At 41.2% G+C, this 21485-nt stretch overlaps 1 protein-coding gene and 1 non-coding gene across 2 annotated transcripts in view; both read left to right on the top strand.

Annotated features, from left to right (window-relative positions):
- The window catches only part of RNF220 (ring finger protein 220), a 334291-nt gene that overhangs the window by 245191 nt on the left and 67615 nt on the right, over positions 1 to 21485 (top strand). Inside the window, exons 5-6 of the mRNA XM_063139823.1 lie at positions 5622 to 5717; positions 12944 to 12986. Of these exons, the coding sequence (XP_062995893.1) occupies positions 5622 to 5717; positions 12944 to 12986 (139 nt within the window). The remainder of the gene's footprint in view (positions 1 to 5621; positions 5718 to 12943; positions 12987 to 21485) is intronic.
- LOC134413438 (5S ribosomal RNA) lies at positions 20696 to 20814 on the top strand. Its single transcript, XR_010026466.1, has one exon. It is a non-coding gene; the product is annotated as a 5S ribosomal RNA (ribosomal RNA).

The following is a 21485-nucleotide window of genomic DNA, read 5'->3' as shown; positions in this document are numbered from 1 at the left end:
CTTAAAAGTTTTCAGATTCGGTGAATTCCTTCCAAGACTTTTGTTTATTCAGAAACAACTGGATGGTCCAAATACAGGCTCTGTCCTATTTTGCCCCTATTCTGTTTGAATGAAGAAAGTGGTGTTCTGTGGAAAGTGTATGTTAGACCCTAATTTTTAAAAGCAGAATGTGCAGCAGTGTCTTCTCCCTCAGCCTTCCCTTCTTAAATAAAGGGAAAAGAGACTGCATGCCAGAGTAGGAACTTGACCTGCAAGAGAGTGCAGGATTAGAATAGGATTAGCAGTATTTTTCCACAATCCACAGCTTGGGGAAATACTGCTTCAGGAAGTTCATACTACAGACATGTTTTCCAGATTTTTAGCCTAACGTGGGATTAATCAAGAGATAGTGTGACCTTACATTGACCTCCATGCTTATTAATCCTGAGGGTGGGATATGATGTCAAATTTCCATTTCCTTTGATGCTGAACTAAAAAAAGTGCAAATTGTAAGTGCTAAAGAAGTGTCCTTCAGTCTTTTTGGAAACCGTTCCTATCTTTACCTGCAACATGAGATGGACTTGATTTTGATCTATCTATTCTAATGTGATTAATGGACTCTGGATTCCCTTGAAGGGTGCTGTTGAACTCATGTCTTGCTTGTGAGATTCCTGTGGGCATTTGGTTGGACACTGTGTGAATAGAATGCTGGACTAGATAGGTCTTTGATCTGATCCAGCAGAGATCTTCTTATGTTCTTATAGCCTCCTTAGTCTATAAATATGTTTCTTTTTCTTCCTCTCTATTCATTTTTCACTCTCTTTCGCTCCAAAAGATAGTTGTGGTGTCATTAGTGAGGCCAAGCTTAGTTCAAATCAGTGTCCAGTTGTGAGCACAACCCACCAGTCAACAACCAAATACCACGGCGGGAGTGGGGGTGGGGGGGGGAAATAGCCGGATGGGCATTTAAAGTTGACAGGACTTTCAATTCCAAAGCTGCTGCTGCTGCTGCTCTCTCTCTCCGCTCATCCCATCTATGTCCCTGATCATTCTCCTGACACTGCCTAAATGGAGACGTAGTCACTCCACCTTGGAGAAATGAGAAACACAAATGAAGTGCGGTGTGTTGCTGGAGCAGGGGCTTGGCTCACTGATATGGTGTTTAACATGCTGCTGAGGTATTTAGAATAGAACTGCTTGCTACAATTTTAAGGGACAGTTTATTCATCTAAACGGCGGCCGTATGTAGAAGAGGGTCTGAGATTGACATCTTTGGGATTAGTTTAGCCCTGCATTTTTTCCGGAGGTCGTTGTCATGGTGCTCTGGAGGTTTGTAGAATAAATGGGGCCAGCGTACTTCTCGGGACCACACGCTAAAAACTAATACATAACGTTTAATTTACTGTCTCGGTAGCTAGCCCAGCCATTTTTCAGATAATAATATTGGATTAGAGCTACTTGCAAGGGCGGATGGGAAAGTAGGTAGGTTGGCAGGGTCTGATGGAAGCAATGAGAGTTTGTGGTGGTGGTGGTTCCTTGAAGCAGAGTCAATAGCTTGTGTATTTTTATTTCTTCCCTGAACCAAATTGAAAAGTGAAGTTTCTTTAACTCTTGCCATCAGGGTGTTCCATGCATCCTAAAAAAGAAGGAAAATATTTATATTGCAACCAGAGTCCTCAGTCATGTCATAATATTGGCGTAATCATTAAGATATGGAAAGTAAGATTCCATGCTTTAATTTAAAATCACGTTTTGCAACCTTGGTCCTTTATGATACAAAGGTGGTCTAATTTTTACAAGGTGGGGCAGTTGTCTAAAAAGTGTCTGTGGAGTTATAAACCAGAGCATTTGCTCCCAAAATGGCCTTTAAAAATGATTTAATACACTTTTATACCTCCCTTCAACAGAAATTATCAAGACATTTTGCTGTTTACATTAACATAAAACAAATGAAGATAACATCAGTTAAAATAAAAGGGAAAACGGGGTTTTCTTGCAAATTGGCCACTCCTTTATTTCAAAGAACAGCAGCTTTCACCCGTGTGTGTGTGTAATCTGAGCTGATTTTGTGTCATCTAAGAAAAGATTATAAATCCGAACCCAACTATAAGGCTGCTTTAAGGTCAGTGAAGGGCAGCTACTTAGCTTGTGTACATTACATATCAGCCCAGAGAAGGTGTCATGTAATAGGGTTTACAAATTTCCTAGATGCTAGAATAGGCCATTAGTCATTGGCATGCAAATGTATGTCAACTTAAAGTTGTTCACTACTTAGCATGGTGTCTGAGCTTATTTTACAAAGGTCAAATGATTGGGTGGGGTGGGGAAGGGGAATGGTTCAACCTATAGCAACTTCTACAGCTGTTACTATAACAGAGCCAGTGTTATGCTTTGTAAAATGAAGCTATGACCCAGTGACCCAGTTCACATAAGCAAAACAAGCCACGATGGCTTGAGTTGAGCCGGAGCACATGCCAGCGTAATCACCGCCACGCTGCGGCTTATTGTGTTGTCCCTATAACAGCCTGTGAGTTATTTGAGGGTTGTTTAACCTTCCAATAAGCCATGCTGTCTGGGTTTGGATGACATGATAAGTTTCAGCTGGGTGGTAATTATGCAGATCGCACCTCACATGCGCCATGGCTCACAACAAGCCATCATGGTTTGTTTAACCCATGGTGGCTTGTTTTGATAGTGCCAACATGACTAGTCTCTACACAGAAGGTATACAGTCTACAACTGACAGAATTGAAGGAAATGGGCAGGCATGAACAAGATCACCACATGGCACCCTTCGGCAGCTGCTGGGACCCCAGCACATTTTCTGCCACTACGTACTGGGTAGCCAAGCAGCTGCCATTTAAATTTCCCACAATGCTCCCAATGTAACATCATTCCAGGACATTGTGGGAAATTTAAATGATGGTGTGGCTGCCTGGGACCGCCATTGGGAGAACCTCTGCCAATCTCAGGTGGAGGTTGGTGTGGGGGTAGAATACCATAAAATCACTATGCTGAGATCTCCCATGGGCCTAGAGCTGGCCCTAGAGATGGGGGATAATAAAAATGCCAACAGAGGAGTGGGTGCTGTGAAACTAGACTGGTTCATTACAGGTTTTGTTAAAACAGTGTTCTTGATGGAGGATCTTATAGTAAATCAGCTTGATTAATAGGAAGGAAGGGAAGGTAGTTCTAAGCATGGTAAAAGGCACAAAGACGGGAGTCAGAGGAGACAAATACTTTATTCTATTTATTTTGTATTTATTTAAAATATGTATAAGTTTTAAATTAAATAAATAGAATGGTCCTGGTCCTTACCTAGCTGAAAAGAAGTAATAAGGGTGTTATTCCCACCAAGGAAATTTCCAGAACTGTTCATTATCAGAAGAAGGACATCTCCCTCTCCCATAATACTAGAACCTGGGGTCATCCCATGAAGCTGATTAGTGGGAGATTCACGACAGATAAAACGAAGGGCTCCTTCACACAGTGCATAGTTAAACTATGGCATTCGCTACCACAAGATGTAGTGATGCCCACCAATTTGGATGACTTCAAAAGGGGTTGGATAAATTCCTGGAGGAGAAGGCTATCAGTGGCTACTAGTCCTGATGGCTATGTGCTACCCTTAGTATCAGCGGCAGTAAGTTTGTATACATCAGTTACTGGAGAATATGGGTGGGAGGGTGCTGTTGCACCTGTGTCCTACTTGTGGGTTCCTGGTCAACAGCTGGTTGGCCACTGCGTGAACAGAGTGCTGGACTAGATGGACCCTAGATGGACTAGATGGAGCGAGGAATAGTTTGCTTTCCAAAAATCTGGAGTGAATATTATCAGCGACCTCCTATTCAGCCTCCCATCTTGCTGTGTGTTTATACGATCACAGATTGGTCCCTGACTTTCTGTACTTTTAGAATGAACATAGGACCTGTTTTTGCTAAGGGTGATCATCTAATTGGTTTAATTGACAAAAGCTGCCCTTGGATTCTAATTAATTTTTATAATTCTTCATAGATAGATTTGGCCAGAAATTAATTATTTCTATATTCTTTTTTACTATTCACTTTACTTTGTTTTTTCTGTGAAATTGCATTGATATTTCTCTTTAGAGCTTTCTAGTAATAAGGTTACATTCTCACTGAATGTATCTTCTTTATATATTGTCAAAGCATTCTTGTCATTTCCCATAAAACTTTGTTGTGCATGGAATTTATACCTTCCTGCCATTGCTCTGAAGTCTGCAAGGTACAGATAACCTTCACAAATACCAGTGAATTGCTAGCTATTTTGCTTTCATAGTCTGCTATAAAAAGAGAGAAACATCTGTGTTATTTGGGGTATTTCAGGGTATTAATGGAAAATCTTATAATTAGCATAATGTTTATTAATGTGCCACTATTTTTAATTACTGGAACGATCTGTGCAATTGTGTAGCACTTTAGAACCTAATAGTGCTTCTCCCCACTGCTTGTATATTCCTGCTTTTGTATCTTTAAGGTGTTGTTTGAGTACATTTTCTGAGGGATTTTCATACATGTTTAAGTCAGGATGGACAGGTGAAATGATCTTACTTTTCTCCATTTGAACTCCTTGCTAGTATTCCTACAACTTAGAAATAAATACATACATACAGCTAATAAAGTGTAAATAAAGGACTTTCTGTTTGACAAAAGCAGTTTCTAGCATGGGCTTCTTACGGAACTTCATATATGCAATCATTTGACCAAGGTGCTGCTCACTTTTATCCTACAGATATTCTTGCAGGGGTGGGCAACTTGTGGCCTTCCAGATGTTTTGGCCTACAATTCTCATGATCCCTCACTATTGCTTAGGCTGGTTAGCATCTTTCTTGTCAAGGTGCAGAGAATTACTGCACATTCTGCCATAATTTCAGACTACATCAGATTGCCCATTAATGACTGGTTGCCACTTAAGGTTACAGGTATATGTGTTTATGCAGATTTCTAGTATACATGTCATTATACTGGAAAGGAGGTGATAAAAGAACATTATTTCATGTGTCACCTTTCACTTCTCTTTTTCCAACCACTTGTCTCCCATCTCACATTTGTTGTGTGTCTACTTTCTTTGCCCAAGTGGTAGTAGCTCCTGCAAGAACTGGTGGCTGCTTAGTTGTATACTGGTGCTCTATCTCACGACTGCAGGTGCTGTTCTTCAGAGATGTGTTTCCACATAAGGTTTATGGACTATATGTAACACAATGTAGTGGCCTCTGCCACTAACACAAACAAAGGGAGCTCACTGAAGGACAAAGAAGGTGCATGTGCCATACATCTAATCCTATCCATAGAGCCGTTGGGACCCAACACTGATACTCTTAACTCCCATGTTGAGGTGGCAGGCTTGGCATGGGAGGAATATGTTACTCAGGTTCGCTGGGTAACTTTGGGCCAGTCACTGACTCTCAGCCTAACCTATGTCACAAGGTTGTTGTGAGGATAAAATGGAGAAGAGGAGGATCATGTATGCGGCTTTGGCTGATTGGAGGAAAAGGCAGGATATAAATGTAACAAACAACCAAATACATTTTACAGATCACACCTCCTGCTATGTTTGCTCTTGAGAACAACAAACATTTTGTATTTTTAACTGTTTCTCCCTTTCCCCCTCTTCTCCTACAGGCAATTTTGTTGTCAGCCTCAATCAAGCGGGAAGGAGATTCTCCAACGGCATCGCCTCACTCCTCAGATGATATCCATCACTCAGACAGATACCAGGTGAGAGAGCTACCATGAGGACCCAGCTGATGACTGGAATCCAGGATCTACCAAGTGGGACTATCCATTCTTTCAGGGACACCATGCAAGTCCTAAACTTTTTTGACCCCATCTGTAATTCAGGGGTTATAACATTCCATTTGTTTAATGCATCTGTCCTTACATCCTGGAAACGTTGGCTTAGAAGTAATGTAATATATAAATGTTAATGTTTATAGTTTGCTATTGCTCTTAAAATAACTGTGTACCCAGTATAGCTTTCTGGTTTCCCAACATTTCTTAGTGCATGATGGCATTTGAAGATACAGTGTTAAAACCAACGTTGCACTAGTGGAAGTCTGCTAGCGTAATAGGACTTTCTCCCTCTCTCCTCCAGCTCTCAGTGCTGCCCTAAAATCTGATGCTGAGCTTTTCCCAGTTAGATTTTGACAGTGCATGGGGGCAGGGATTGTTCCCTTGCCAGTTCTGCTGATGGAACTGATTGTGTTGTCTTTTTTGTTTTTAAAAGACAGTTGTCGAAGAACTTTATTATTGACATTAATGTGAATTACTATTTTTTTAAGTGGATGAAAAAGAAGACTCAACAAATTGCCCCAATTAGTCAGAAAAGACACCACCTGTGCGATTCCATTTTGAAAATAATGAATGCTGCAACGCTTCAAAGAAAATAGAATTTCCAAGTGTAAAGGGTTCAGGTGTAGCATTGTCAGTTACAAGTAATTTCTCATTAGGGTGTGAAAACCACTTGATAGTATAATGGTTTCTTTACTGTTCATCGTTCAAAGCCAACAAACTTTCATTGTCTAAACTATTAGTACATCCCATGATCCAGGATGTTTTATAAATTAAATTTAGACTTTATGGGGAGCTGCCCATGAATGTACTCTACTAGTGGGAAGGCAGCAAGTGCATAGCTGTGCACTAGTAGTGGTAGGATGGATGAACCTTCTAGGTCTATTGTATGACTAATATATCTGGCATTGTATATCTAGTAGCTCCTGCCATAGTCAGACCTGAATTGATTATATAGTTCAGACTATGTCAGATCCCAGAGACAGAGAGTGCCCTCACACTGTACTTCTTGCTACCTTATGCTCTCAAAAACTAGTTATTCTGAATATGGTCAAAGGTCAACAGATATTTACAGTAGTATTCTATACACATTGAGAAATACCAATTTGTATTTGGTGGAATTTTGTCTGGAACAAGTGTTTCATGAGGCTCATAGATTCTTGATGGAGAGGCAAATGGAGAGTATAGTTTACTTTTACAGGGGAGAAGACCCTGGAGGATGAGATAACAAAGAGATACAAGCCAGAGTAGTACAAAACAACTCCAGCATATAACTAAAATACGTGTTTGACTAGGAAAATAATCAGACATCAAAAATAAATCCCCTCTATGAGCCAATCCAACAGATTTTGTGCAAGAAATTCTCCCCTTGATTCCATGAGCTACAAGCTGAGCATTCCATGTGCTGGATGTGTTCCCTGACTACATATTTTTTGTAAAACTGCAGCGTTTGTAATTTTGCATTGCAAGTTCTTTGTGACATTTATGATCTGCAAGGAAATATACTGTATATTAGTGAGATGTTGGCAAGCAAACATCTGCTTGTGGGTTATTCTGAAGACAATTTCATAAAGCTTGAACTGAAAGTCTCAGTTGGTGGTTTACTAAGGATTGATGAAGATCACCATTTAGCATATGATGGCAACTGGAAACTTAACACGGTGCATATGCAATAACATGGGGATGTTCTTTGTGGTAAAGCAAATCTTGCCACATCCCTCCCCTTCTACCAGTGTTATGCATGTAGAATGATAAAACCCATGTGGATGGATGTTGCAACCACTGCCATGTGGTCACCACTGCCATGTGGTCACATGCATACCATAGTATGTTTGCAAGTGGCCACCATTAGTTTATGAAATTCATGTATTGCTTCCCACAGACAAAAGGAGCCATGAAGTGATTTACAAAAAAAAGCAGCAGGAGAAGGTTCAATTGGCCTTGTTGCCTCTTGAACAATGTTGTCAGCTGTTTGTGACAAGTATGTGGTCTGAGGTGCTATGGCAAAGTTGCTAAGAAATGTTTGTAACTGGTATGATTTGCACTAGAGACACCTGTGCTCAGAAAATTGACTTCTGCCAGCTTTTTGAACTGACAATGAAAGGCACCTTTCTCTCCCTAAATAGAACCATTGCCTTTAAGGAATTAGAGGTGGGGAAACTGAACAAAAAAATTGTGACTAAGCACAGCCACATTTGGTTTCCCAAAAAAGACTTACGATGGTATGATTTTATTTAGTACAGTGCAGCCATCATTTGGTGGCCAAAAATCAGTTGTTAGTTCTTTTCCCTTTGGCTGTTTGGCACTGATACTGCATTTTTACACTTTTTCCACAGAAAAGGGGAAGAACGTTTTAAGGTTGCCCCACATGTATTTGATTTAAACAAGAGTTTTAGAAAGGCCGATACAAAAATCATTGTGAAATTGTGGAGAAAAGAAAGGTAACAGGTTCTGTTGCAATTGAAATCTTCCCCTCTGTATTTGCAGCTCCAACTCAGGAGCCTTATATTGCTTCCAGAGAGAGCAAGTGAAACTGACAGTTTTTGTGAGTGATCAAGTTGAGTGAAATGATAAAGGCAGGTGGTTGAATAGAAGGGGTAAAGGAAAGCAGAAATGCAGGTAGGTAAATGAGATGTTTGAAGTTGCTTTGGCTGCATTAATCTGACATCTTTTGAGTAACGCAAGGAGACCACCATGGCTTTTTGAAAATGGATTTTTTATTCTGTGTCTTCGTTCCCAGACTTTTGAATTTGAATAGGATTAATGACATGACTGTTTCTTGACAAAAAGAAATCTTCAAGTTAAAAGAGTTGTTCGCATCTATTTCTCTAACACAAAATCAATTTAGGTCAGATCCTAGAAAATATAGAGCACTCCTATCTCTCACTGTAATAAATTTGAAATGAAGTTGCTAAGCACTAGACAGAATCTGGTTCTAATATTCCAGACTAGAGTTTTGGACAGTAAGTAGAGTGGAGCTACTTGGGAAGAGTGCAATTTGCCTGAAGAAAAATCCATTAAAATCAGATTCACCGTTGGATTGGGAGGTGGAGCCAATCTCACTCAGACCAGTTACATCCTGCCTTTGGCAGAAACAGTAAGCTATGGCTCTTTCTGAAAATGTTCTGGCATACTTCATTGCAGTTTCTACTGATATACCAATATCCACAATATTAACCCAGCCATTAAAAATGATTGGAATATTATCTGCTCTTTATTACAGAGAATTATTCCTGCCTTATACAAATGCATAAAATACATGCCTTCATTGGTTTATGGCTAGTTTTTATATGCCCTGATCTTCAAGTCTCCCCAAAATTCATAACACACAATCCTCAGAAGATGTACTTAAACAGTAGAGAATGAAGGAATTCCCTGTTGTACTTCCTAAACTCTAAGATATGTTACAGACTTTTGCACCCAGAAAGACTAGTGAATTGTGATGTGATGTGTTCTTGCTGGAGTCACTGAGGGATAGTCCATTGGCAACTCAAGTGCATCAAATAATGTGGATAAAGCTTCTAAACAAGAGGCTCAGTGTACTAGAACGAAGCTGCCAGCCGAGACTTTGCTTGAAACTAGAATTACCTTTCCTTCCTCTCTTCTCAAAACCTCAATAATAAGTGTTTTACTACTGCTTTAGCTTCCAAACCAATGTCTTCACATCTGTGAAATGTAAAACATTTCATTCCAACAGCAGTTTGTGTTAGGTGCAAGGCATTTGCCATGTGTCTTAAATCATTGCTGAATTGACATACAGTGGAACTAATTAGAATAATTAATGACCAAAAATTTGAAAGAGTATCCAAATACTTATTTTCTCCCTTTTTCAAAATCATAGTGCCTACTTCTATGCATATCTGACTTAGCAGTTACCTGCAGTTGACTCTAGTGTACTTGAATAAATGTAAATAAGAGCATAATTAACAATAGTTTGTATGCTCACATGAGACAAACTACAACTAAGGATGCAATCCTATGCATGTTTAGATAGAAAAAAAGTCTTAAAACTCCCAGCATTACCCATCCAACTATCATGGCTGGAGAATTCTGGGAATTGTAAGACTTTTTTTCTGTCTGGACAGGCATAGGATTGTGCTTTAAAGTAACTTCTCTGGGAAGTAACTTCAGACACTGTATAAAGAACTCCCATGTTCAACGGTAGCTGTAGAAAAGATAGAAATATCAAAATAAGTGAAGAATAATAAATAACAGAGAGATGCAGGGGTGCAGATCAGCCCCAAATCTCATCCCTTAAGTTATATCTTTTTTCTTTTAAGTAGACTGCAGAGTATTGAGAAAACATGGGAAAGCCCAGTATATAGTGAAATAATTCAAAGGTTTAAGAGAAAACATTTGAAGGGGCTTAAGGTTTTTAAAGGTTTTGGGGGCTTTAGCAATTTAGGCCTCAGGCCTGCAATACTGTCACACATGTTTGGCTTTAAACACTTGGATAGTCTTGATGGCTTCAGCAGGATTGCTAATGGGATCAAAGTGAATCACTTCCCTTAAGTGTTTGCAGGATATGGACCCCTGTCAGCAGGATGAAGGCCATTCTATAGATTTATTCTTCTTGCAATCACTGACTGTGACTTCAACATCCTAAAACTATAAAATAATGACTGTTTTGTCCACTAACATTTTGTATTTGGTAAGATTTCCCCCCCTTCATATTTTCCCTATAGAGAGTTTCAATTCGCCATAGCTGAGTACTCCCTCTGACCTTGATAGGATTGCTTATGCTTAAGAGTTTGTAAGATCTGAACATATATACTTACTGACCACTTGTTATCCCTATTTTATAATGATATAGCATTTCAGAAAAAAGCCATTTACTTTACATAGTTTAATATAAGTTGCACACGTGCTCAGAACAATTCATTGAATGCTGTTCTTAGTGTACAAGGATATTTAAAGCTTCCTTTTAAAGAAGTATGTCTCTGGAGATAACAATTTATCAAAACAGGCTACTTTTATATAGTTGCAATTTCTGTATGAGAGATTCTACCGTTTTGTGCTGTGCTGGATTGCCAGTTCTCTCTGATTCGTTTTATCACAGCTATTATTTTAGAGCTCAGAGAATGAAAATTCATTACTTAGGATGCAATCCTATGCAAATTTGGAGAGAAAAAAGTTCTACATCCCAGCATGCCCCAGTCAGCCATGTTGGGAGCATGCTGGGAGTCAGAATTGTAGGATTTTTTTCTGTCTGAATATGCATAAGGTTACACCCTTAAAGTCTAAAGTAATGAAATTGCTTTTATAAACAGTCTGGGTAGTTGTCACTTTAGTGGTGCAGGGCACCCAAAAAGACAACTGATCTCCTTTTATTAAAAGCTGGACTGAGAGGAAGATTATCCCAGGTTCAGACTTTAAATGGACTTTCGCCCATTTCCTATTTGTATACAACTTAAACTGTCCCTATTTGCCAGAGATAGTCCTGATTTTGTTATCTCATAAATACATGTGGAAACAGTGCATGTGAGTGTGTGTGTGTGGGGGGGTGCCCTTTCAAAAAACAGACACCAAAGCACATTAGTGTGACCTGCTCGCTAGTGTTGCGGGTTTTTTTAAGTCAGCTCCTTTCTCTGAATCTTTACAAGTTAAATCTTTGAGAAGCAGACACACATCTTTATAGTTGCAGATACTGTAAATGCACAACCTTGCCATTTCAGACAACTATACTTCTCTAGATCAGTGCACGCTATTGCAATTAACACTACAACGTAAAGCAGAGAAGGCCCTTTCACGATGTGAGGAGGGGACGGCTCAGGTGGTCCCCCTTCGCACGGAGTCATGCAGGCACACAACTGCGCCTATTTTCACCTGCGGCATACCGGCGGGCTTGCCTAGCCAAAAAGGGAAGAACTTTACCAGGTGCAGCTTTTACTCCTCATAGTGATAGAAAAACTAGCACCGAGTGAATTTCTCCCGTCCCTGACCGCCTTCAAAGTACAAACGTTCTTGCGGGGTGGGAAGAGTTGCGGAGTTTTCTGGAAGGCGATGGGAGTGTAAACTACCGGGAGGGCGAATTTCGGCGCGCGATGCTTCTCTGCAACATGGGGACGGGGCAGCGGGCAGGTAGGAGCAGTGGTGACTGGTGCTGCTTGGCGAGGGGCCGAGTTAGAGAGCCTGGATCAGGGAGTTGGGTGGTATTAACCGGGGGAGGAAAGGGAGCGTTGCGGCGGAAAGTAGCCGTCGCAGCCCGCTCCCGGCCTGCCGGTTGCCATGAGAACAACTTCCTGCCGCTGAACTCTCACCCCGCGCAGGCCGCGGCGACGCCTGGTCACATGATCGCAGCTAACATGGCGGCGACCGCTCTTTCGGGGAGCTGATTGCAGGTGCCGGGGCCGTTGCCCGCATCCGCCTGCATCCCTGGCCATGCAGAGCGAGAGGAGGGAGCCCGGTGGCCGGGAGGAGGTGCAAACTGGGCGCGTCCGAGAGGCCGGGGCGTCTCTGGGGCCGGAGCTGGTTAAGGCTTGGGGAGGGAATGGGGCTTGTTTACATCCGAACGGGGGTTGGGCCATCATCCTTGAGGGTGGGAGTGGTCTGTTTTATCTCTGTAGGGCAAACTTAGAGGGGGATCTTTTCGTTTAAGGAGGGAGCTGCCCCCCCCCTAATTGGGGGTCAGTAGAAACGGCTTTGTTTACATTGGGCTGGCAAGGAACCCGAGAAGGGAAAGAACAGGGAGAACTTGTTTATCTTTTAACAGCTAGAAAGTGAGCGCGAAATAGATACATTTGTAAATTGGGGAACATTAGTTTACGGCAATGGTAGCACTAGGCAGTGGGGCATAGGTTGACTGGTTTATAGCTGTTATAAAGTAGAGCTTTTGGGAGGGTGGAAGGGTTACAGAAATATGTAAGGGGTATGGAGCCTAGCAAGCAACTCGGAGTAGAAGGAATGTGGGTTTACTTTGTGGAAATTGGGGATTATTGAATGGTAAGAGCTTTTCTTTTTAAGTGGTAAACAGAATTGGTAGTGAGGGTGGGAGAGGACTTGTGAGGTGGATGAAAGTGGGTGGGGGATGTTTACAAATTAGCTTTGTTTTCCCTCTCAAGAGTGTTTTTCAGAATGGGTTAAATCACTTTGTGATTTTCTCACCCACCAGCAGGACTCTAACACTTTTTTGCTTTTGTGTTTTCTTTTTACAGACCTTCCTGCGAGTGAGGGCAAACAGACAGACCCGCCTGAATGGTGAGTGTGACCAGAAACCTGTACCATCTTCTGTCCGTGTTCTTGGATAACGACTTGCAATATCAGGCTCTGATGAACCTAATGCTGTCCTTCTTTAGAAGGCGCTCTACCTAAATGCGTCCAAATGATTTTTAGCTTTACTCATACCACTTGTAGTCCTAACCCATTTTGTTCCGGTCCGAGTTCTTGACATCTTCCTTGCCATGTGGAATGGTTGCTATTTCAAAGGAGATATCATCAACGAAGATCAAGTAGAAGAGTATTTTTAGTGGTGACATTTCCCCCCCCCCAATTTTTGATGGCATGAGTTTTCTTTAAAACAAACGAAAGGAGGTGAGCATCCAAAACAGGTCAGAAAAAAGAGAAACGGGATCTCAGGATGCAAAATATTTATTTTCACAATCAGTCGCCATAGATTACCACAGGAGACAATTATCTTGCTAGAGAAAATTCTGCAGACACTATGTTCTAACAACACCCTGAGAAAGGCCTTTGAATAAAGTACAGGCTGAAATGTGTTGGACTCTGTGAAAATAATTATTTTACATCCTGAGAACCTGATTCTTTTTTCTGACCTGATCTTCTTTACAACAGCATTGTGTTGCTTGCTGTTCCTCAACTGGTGATCAACTATATAATCCACAAATGCAATACAGTTGCCTTTGATAGCTATTCCCTGTTTACTTATATACTAGAATAATTATATCTACAACAATAACATTTGTTTTTCATTTATTACTACATTTTTACCCCATCTTTTTAACTGCCCTTTTGGAACTATGTGCAGAATCAAGGTCTTAATATCTTACTTGGCTTCATGGAATTGATACCTCAGATCATTTGCAACTTTGAGCTGGGGCTAGATATTACACCTGTATATATGTAGCAGCAATTTCCAGAGTTTTTGATGTTGGGATTGCCATCCCAAGTATTGTTAATTAAAAACATGCTTTGGCATTTGTATCTCATAGTATTTTTATTTATTTATTTAAAAGATTTATAGGCCGCCTTTTAGGAGAATCCCTAATAGAATTTTTAAAAAGATTGTTTTGTTGCTAAATAGGAATAGTTTTTCAAAAATTCTGTAGAAACTCTTCATGCAACTTCCATGGTTGATGCACAGAAATAACATATTTAATTGTGCTTAATTCAATCAAAAGTAAAGACAATTAAAATTCAGGCCTTCAAAGTCAACAGCAACTGCAACTTATCCTGACAATGCAAAGGAAACAGAAATTTTCCTTTCATTTTTAAATGCCAACAAGCTCCAGGGCTGTAAGATCTATGTTGGTGGTACTCGCTATGTTGGTTGCAAGAGAGAGCTCTTGAATTAAGATTAATGAGGACTGTGCACAGCATAGTGAATACACGTGATCTGCCTTTCACAAACTGAAACCACAGTAGTCTTTCTACTACTGAATAATTCCAGCGTTTGATTAATGAATACTATTGCAGCGTTACATCTATTGATCGTCTCACAAATATTCCTTTGGGGCATTTGGAGCTATTATTGGAAATGCCTATTGCAGAAATACTAATATTTTTACAAGAGCTTTAAAAAGCACATGATGATTTTTGTAAGAAGACTAGTTCTTTCCAAATATATTACATACCAGCTGCATTCAGACATAGTGCTAAACCATGGTTTAGTGTTAACAGAATGAAATTTCATGAGTTCACTCTCCTCCAGTGTAGCAGCAAGGAGATTGGAAATTTCAGTTTTAGATTAACTGCAGCTTAGTGTGTTGTCCAAATCTTAAACCATGATGAGTTGAAACAAGTCAGCTTTGTAAACAATGGTTTGAAGTTGGCTTGTTTTCACTAGCCATCAGTAAGATTAAACTCACTTTGTCTAGATTCAGATGACACACTGAAACCAGGGCCGGGCAAAGCTGGTAATGGGCCAGGGCCAGATGGGAAATGTAGGCCCCATTTCAAACTGCTCATTAAGTATTTTTTTAATCAGTTCTAAGTACATATGAACTAGAACGATTTATAAAAAAAGGTAATGGCAAGCACTTTTATTTATGATGTATATAAGACATCATTTCTTCACATTCAGAAATGCTTTATGTGCTTTTCTTTGGGCAAATTCATCAACAACTACAGAAAAATCAAGCAACTTTGCCGTGTCAATGTTAATGTTCAAAACTGCTAATCCATTCAAACGTTCTTGCACCATTGCGGACGGAAACTATGACTTGATTCATTTTAGGACACTGAAGCTCCTCTCAGAGGCCACTGTTGCTGGCAATGACAGAAAAATTGCCACTTTGTAACAAATCTTTACCAAAGGATCCCCCTTTGACTCTACCACAGAGACTCGGAGTAGGCCCTGCCACAACACAGTCTCTGAACAACAAAGGGTCCCCCTTTGACTCTACTACGGAGACTTGAAGTAGGCCCCCTCAAAATTGTAGACCCATGCCAACTGGCCCCACTGCCCACCCACCCCTCTGCCCAGCCCTGAATGAAGCTGCTGTTAATTTAAAACATAAGTGGAAATTTGTGGCTAGCCATGCCAGAGGAGGATGGGTGGACAGAGCCATGGCTTGCTGGAGCTCATTCTCATTATGTTACATTGTGGTATAGGGTTATGTCAAAACCAGCTTGTTGTCTCTGATAGATCATTGTGTGTATTTGGTGTTCCAATAGAATCTTATTTTTTGATCTCATGATCCTCTTTAGCAACTGTTCTGTAGTGATGATCCTATATTTTATAGCAGCTAAGAACAGTTAATATTGTAGGATATTTAGCATTCCACAATCAGTAGTTAGTAGAGCTCTTAAGGTAAGCCTGCGACTTGGATGTTAAGTCCTACTGCGCTGTGCTATTGATTTGCTCAATTTCCTCTAATTACCCCCCCCCCACATTTCTGTCTACCCAGGTTTTATGCATCCTAAAGATCTTTTAAAATGTGGGTTTTTAAAAAAAATACTGTTGTCAATCAAGCAGAGCCAGCTCAGCCATAAACTCAGATGACAGTTACAGTGGTTATCTGACTAGAATTATTACTACAATAAGTAGTTTGGATTCCTTCAGTTGAAGATTGATGTACACTTTTTAACATTAGAATGTACTCTTGTGCCCCCGCCTCCTTGTTTATCCCTTTTCCTGGTGTTTTTAGCTATTCTCTTGTCTGTTAACATTGAATTAATATTGCTGTGCCACCCCCTCCCCCAATTTAGGTGACTGAAATAATTATTTAACAGCATGCATCCATAACTTTTCAGAGGGAGAAACTTGCATTTTTATATATATAATGGTCTCTAGGGGTACCTCACAACATAACCCATAAGTGAATTTAACTCCCCCCGCCCTCGCAAAAAAAAACTATTTCCAAAATCATCTTTTCTTGATAGCCTTTTAAAAGGACTTGTTCAAAGGCTCTTTGAAGATCCGTGTGCAGTATTACCTGGTATTTTAACTATTTTGATGTCACTGAGTGAATTCTAGTAGATGGAAAGCAATTTTTCTTTGCAGATAGTGATTTTCAGAAAAGAGTGAGGTTGGGAGATGTACACTTCCAGTGACATAAAATGTTGCTATAAAGAGAGTGGGAATAAACAGTTCTCTGTAGTAGTGGTATACAACAGAAGAGAATTGGCTTCAGTTTCAGGAAAAAGGCTGTAAGATTAGGACACTTGCTTAACAAAAATGGATGTGCAGTGGAATGAATTGCCAAAAGAGTTAGTAGAATAATGATTTAGTGTTATAGAAATAGGCAGAACAAACTTGTCAGATGTGCAGAATTATTGCCATTGCTGCCAGTTCGGAGAGAGGAATAAACTAGCTGGCTGTTTGCATCTCCATATTTTGTATAAATAGAGTAATGTTTGTGCTTTTGTTTCAATTCTTATTTTCCTATTAGTGGGTTTAGAAGTCATGCATGGATAGGGGAAGCTATGATAGCTCAGGAGTTGAGTTGCATGTTACAGAATTCTCATTGCCTTTAGGATTGTAAGGAGGGCTGGCAGCCTTCCCATTGAACAGAATTTGTCTCTCTGGCAGGGTTTTGTATAGTTACTGTCTCAAAATCAATGGTTTTACAAGACACTGAGATTTCTCTTAACACTTCCTGTGGGACTGGGGATCCTTTTCTTGTGTAGTTGTGAGAAGTTCCTGCTATTAGAGAATGATAGTTAACCTTTCAACATTAAGAGTAAAATCCAAAGCATGAAGAGACAGAAAAAAATCCTACAGTCCCAGCTTCCCTCCAGGCAGCCATGCTGACAGGGGCATGCTGGGAATCATAGGACTTTTCACAGTCTAAATATGTATAGGATTGCACTTGCAGGCTGTTACAAGTGGGACTTGCAACTAAATGTTTCAGTGTGGAGTACTTCTGTTCAGGGTGCCAGTCAGCCATGCCCTCTCCGGGACACTCCATTCCATTACATATTTTCCTCCCTGTTTTTTGTGGACCACCCCAACAGTAAGTACTCTGTGCCCACTGAGCATGCTCAGTCCTTATTGGGCTGTTTTTGTTTTGCTCCTCTAAAGATGATTTTTATTTCTGCAAAATTTAGGTTTCTCCAAGCTCACTGATAGCGTCTCTCTTCTGTATGGATGGTGGGGTGTATTTTTGTTGGTTTGTTTGTTTTCTACTTAAGGATCTACACTTGGATAATACAATTTTATTATTGAGTAGTTTGGCAGACACAGCTTTTCAAATCCCCGTAGCACTGTGACATAATAATATGCGCCTACCAAAATTCCTGCAGATGTACAGATACTAAAGCTCTAGAGGCCTTATAGTTGGAGCAGGTAGCCAAGTAAAGCAGGGAAGATAAAACTTTTATTGTTGCTTCCCTATACCTCAGTATTTTGTCACAGGTTTTGTGAGATACCTTGTTGGAAGGTTACTAATAAAAGCATTGGGCTAATATATATATATATATCTCACATACAGAGCACAAGTAGTTGACTCTTGTTCAGCAGGAGCTATAGAGGTGTTAAAATAGTTCCCCATTCCACCCCCATTCCATGGGACATCAGGAGATCAACTTGGGGAAGATGAGTTAGAACATAAGAATAGACCTGATTCCTTTCAATCCTTTGAGGACTATCAGTCGGTCTCAACATTGCTCTCTTCTGCATCACCTACACAGGGCAGAACCTCCTTTGGAGGACTTATACCACTTCCCGGTCATTGAGGATGACCAGGCTTGGTATTGAGACACATAACTAGGCAAATAAAGTGCAGGATTTTGTATCTCGTGCTGTATGTACTGAGAAGCCAACTCCAGTATTGATATTTTTCCTCCCAGCCCTGCTTCTGACAGTTAAAAATTCCTGGAAGGGCCCTTCTTTGATGGCTCTGACATTGGAAAGTGCAGAATCTTTAAAGTGCAGTAATGGACATGGGTTTTTTTCTTTATGCACCCGTGTTCCAATTCTATATTAGTTCAGTTAGCCCCAAGGGGAGTTTTCAGAACATATTCATCTGCTTTGGGCCCCAGAGTCATACACTATCTAGTTATGATGTCCAGATACAACTTTTCCTCTTGTCAGCAACTTTACATGACCCGTCACTTCACTGGGAGTTGAGAGCGATGGTGCGCGCTCTGGCGCTTCGCATGCATACCTTTGATTAGCAGGTCTCACTCTGTGAACTAGATTGAGGACCTACCATCCGATGGTGAAGGATTGTTCAATCTCATTGCTCATCTCGTTTCCTGCATCAGAACCAGCAAATTACAGATGACACACTGTCCTTCTTAATGCTGCTTCTCAGAAGGGAGTAGGTTTTGCCCCATACACATAAAGTATGCATACTTCCATATAGCCATTCAGAACACTCGCCAGAGGTACCTTGGGTTTATCATAGGTACCGATATGTCCCAGTTTGGGTGCGTCTATTGGACCTAAGCACAGCCCACCGAATGTTTGCAAAATATATGGCAGTTCATTTGCCTACACAGGGTGAAAGTCTACCTATATTTAGATAACTGGCTTCTAGTAGCATCTTAGAAGAGGATGCTATCGAAGGCAGTGGGAGTAATCCTCAATTTATTGAGCTCTCTGGACCTCATAGTAGAAACCACAATGTTAGACTGTCAATCCTTACCCCCTGATATATGGGACATAATTCTAGCAGCTAAGAAACAAGCAACTAGAAAGTCATATGCTACCAAATGGGAAGCTCACTCCTCCTTTGCACTAAGCAGGAATGAGAAACCCCTTTCAGAGCCTATTTCCACCATCCTCACTTTCCTTTTTTCCTTGTTAAAAGAGGCCTTAAGTTTCCTCACTTAGAGTTTATCTGGCAGCGATTTCTGCCTCACATTTATGGATTCAGGGCTGTTCGGTCTTCACTCATCCACTGGTTAAGCGCTTTATGACAGGGATGAAAGATACAGTTCCACCCCTTCGTTCCTTTGTTCCGCAGTGGATCCTTTCCATGGTGTTCAAAGCACTGTCTGCCAAGCCTTTCGAACCGTTGGCAAAGACAGATTTGCGTTTACCGACTTTAAGGTGGCATTCCTTGTTGCCATAATGTCTGCTACACGTGCATCAGAGTTAGCGGCACTCCATATGGACTCACCTTATATATGGTTTTTAATGCCGACAAAGTGGTCCTTAGACCGGACCCAGCTTTCTTCCAAAGGCTGTTTCTCCTTTCACCTTGGGCAGGATTTTACTCTGCCAAGCTTTTTCCTTGTGCCGACAACTCTTCTTGAGTCGACACTACATACTCTGGACAGAACAGTGACTCTCTGGAGATCCCTAAGATTTTTTGTTTGTTATGGGTCAAACAAAAGGGACTCCAAGCATCTCCGCAGAGAATATCTGCTTGGGTTTTTCAGACTATTAAACTAGCCTATGAACTTGCTGGCCCCCTGCTGAAGGGGAAAGTGCGCTCTCACTCCACCAGAGGAGTGGCCACTGCTACAGCTTTTGAAAGAGGTATTGCCATACCGGACCTCTGCAAAGCGGATACCTGGTCGACACCTTTGACTTTGCCAGTCACTACCGTCTGGACATCAGAGCACGTAGAGACTGCTTTTGGGAGTGCCATCTTGTCGGCAATCCGTTGAATTTTCATCCATCACCTGACACCACCCACCTCTGGGTAGTCAGCTTGTTATTCGCCCATATGTGTGATGCACAGAGACCACGAAGAAGAAAGACAGGTTGCTTACCTGTAACTGTAGTTCTTCGAGTGGTCATCTGTGCAGTCACACAACCCTCCCACCGTCCCCACTATGGTGTCATTTTTTGATTACCTGGTGGTTCACCTCAGTGAGACTGTTTAGGCGGTTTCAGGAACTGAGGGGATTAGGCGGGAACCCCTGAGCGTGCTCAGTGGATGGTGGGGGAGGGGTTCCCGCCTAAAAGACTTTCAGCTAGAGAAGTTTCCGAAGTTGGCCTTGCGCAGGCGCAGAGCCCATATGTGTGACTGCACAGATGACCACTCGAAGAACTACAGTTACAGGTAAGCAACCTGTCTTTTCCTAGAAAGACAGTATGGGAAATTGGGAGCATCTAGTCAATCAGGAACACTCATATGACTGCTTTAATGCAGCCGCCGCCTAGCAGTTGGACTCCAAGAAAACAAGAATCTGATGAACTAGAACTAAAACATATCTGAATTCTAAGGCTATCCTAAGTATGTGCTTGTTGTAGAAAGGAAGGACTTCTGTTGTATCTTTGGGTCTAGACAATGCAGCTGGAAGTAACTATCTGTTACAACATGGGTTCAGGGGCCTATGGCCATACTACCTTGAACACACCCGATCTCGTCTGATCTCGGAAGCTAAGCAGGGTCAGGCCTGGTTAGTACCTGGATGGGAGACCGCCTGGGAATACCGGGTGCTGTAGGCTTAAAGGAAAACAACAACAACAACAACAACATGGGTCCAGGGTTGATGTAGTCCAGGGTGAGCAATGGCTATGATGAAGAGGAAAAGCTGATAAGCTACATTGCTTGATGTTAAGGACACCCTAGTGCAGTGAGTCCCTCCAGTGGCATAATTATTATTGTAATACTAATGAAAATTAGTGACCTCCTTGCATCTCCGGCTGAGAGACAGAATAGAAAAGCTTTGTTAGAGGAATAGAAGAGATTGGCAATCAGGGACACTTAAGTAAAAGTCTCTTTTCTTGTTACTTTAGTCAGATTTTTTTTTTAAAAAATCTTTGACTTAAGGGTAAAGAAAAATCAACCCAGGCCCCCCTCTTTGCTCCTGTGACAGGAGTACAGGGGAGAAGGATTAGTGAGCTAATTAGAAATGATTGCATCTATCAGCACTAATTAACAAGACTGTGGTCTCACTTGTGTGTTCTTTTGAGCTGTTCTCCTTCGGGACAGCTCAGCAATCGCCCCCCTTCCTCTGGGGCTGCTCCATCCCTCCTACGTTGATTAGAAGTGATAGCTGATCTCTATAGCAGCAATTGGAAATTCTGCTCACTGTGGGTTTCAGATAGCCCCGATTCTTCTCTCCCATTCTCAAGATCCACTGTCAATCTACAGCAAAACCAGAAACTTCGTTAGT

The sequence above is a fragment of the Elgaria multicarinata genome, chromosome 1 (genome assembly GCF_023053635.1).
Source record: "Elgaria multicarinata webbii isolate HBS135686 ecotype San Diego chromosome 1, rElgMul1.1.pri, whole genome shotgun sequence".
In the NCBI taxonomy this organism is placed as follows: Eukaryota; Metazoa; Chordata; class Lepidosauria; order Squamata; family Anguidae; genus Elgaria; species Elgaria multicarinata.
This window is presented reverse-complemented; position numbering and strand designations above follow the sequence as displayed.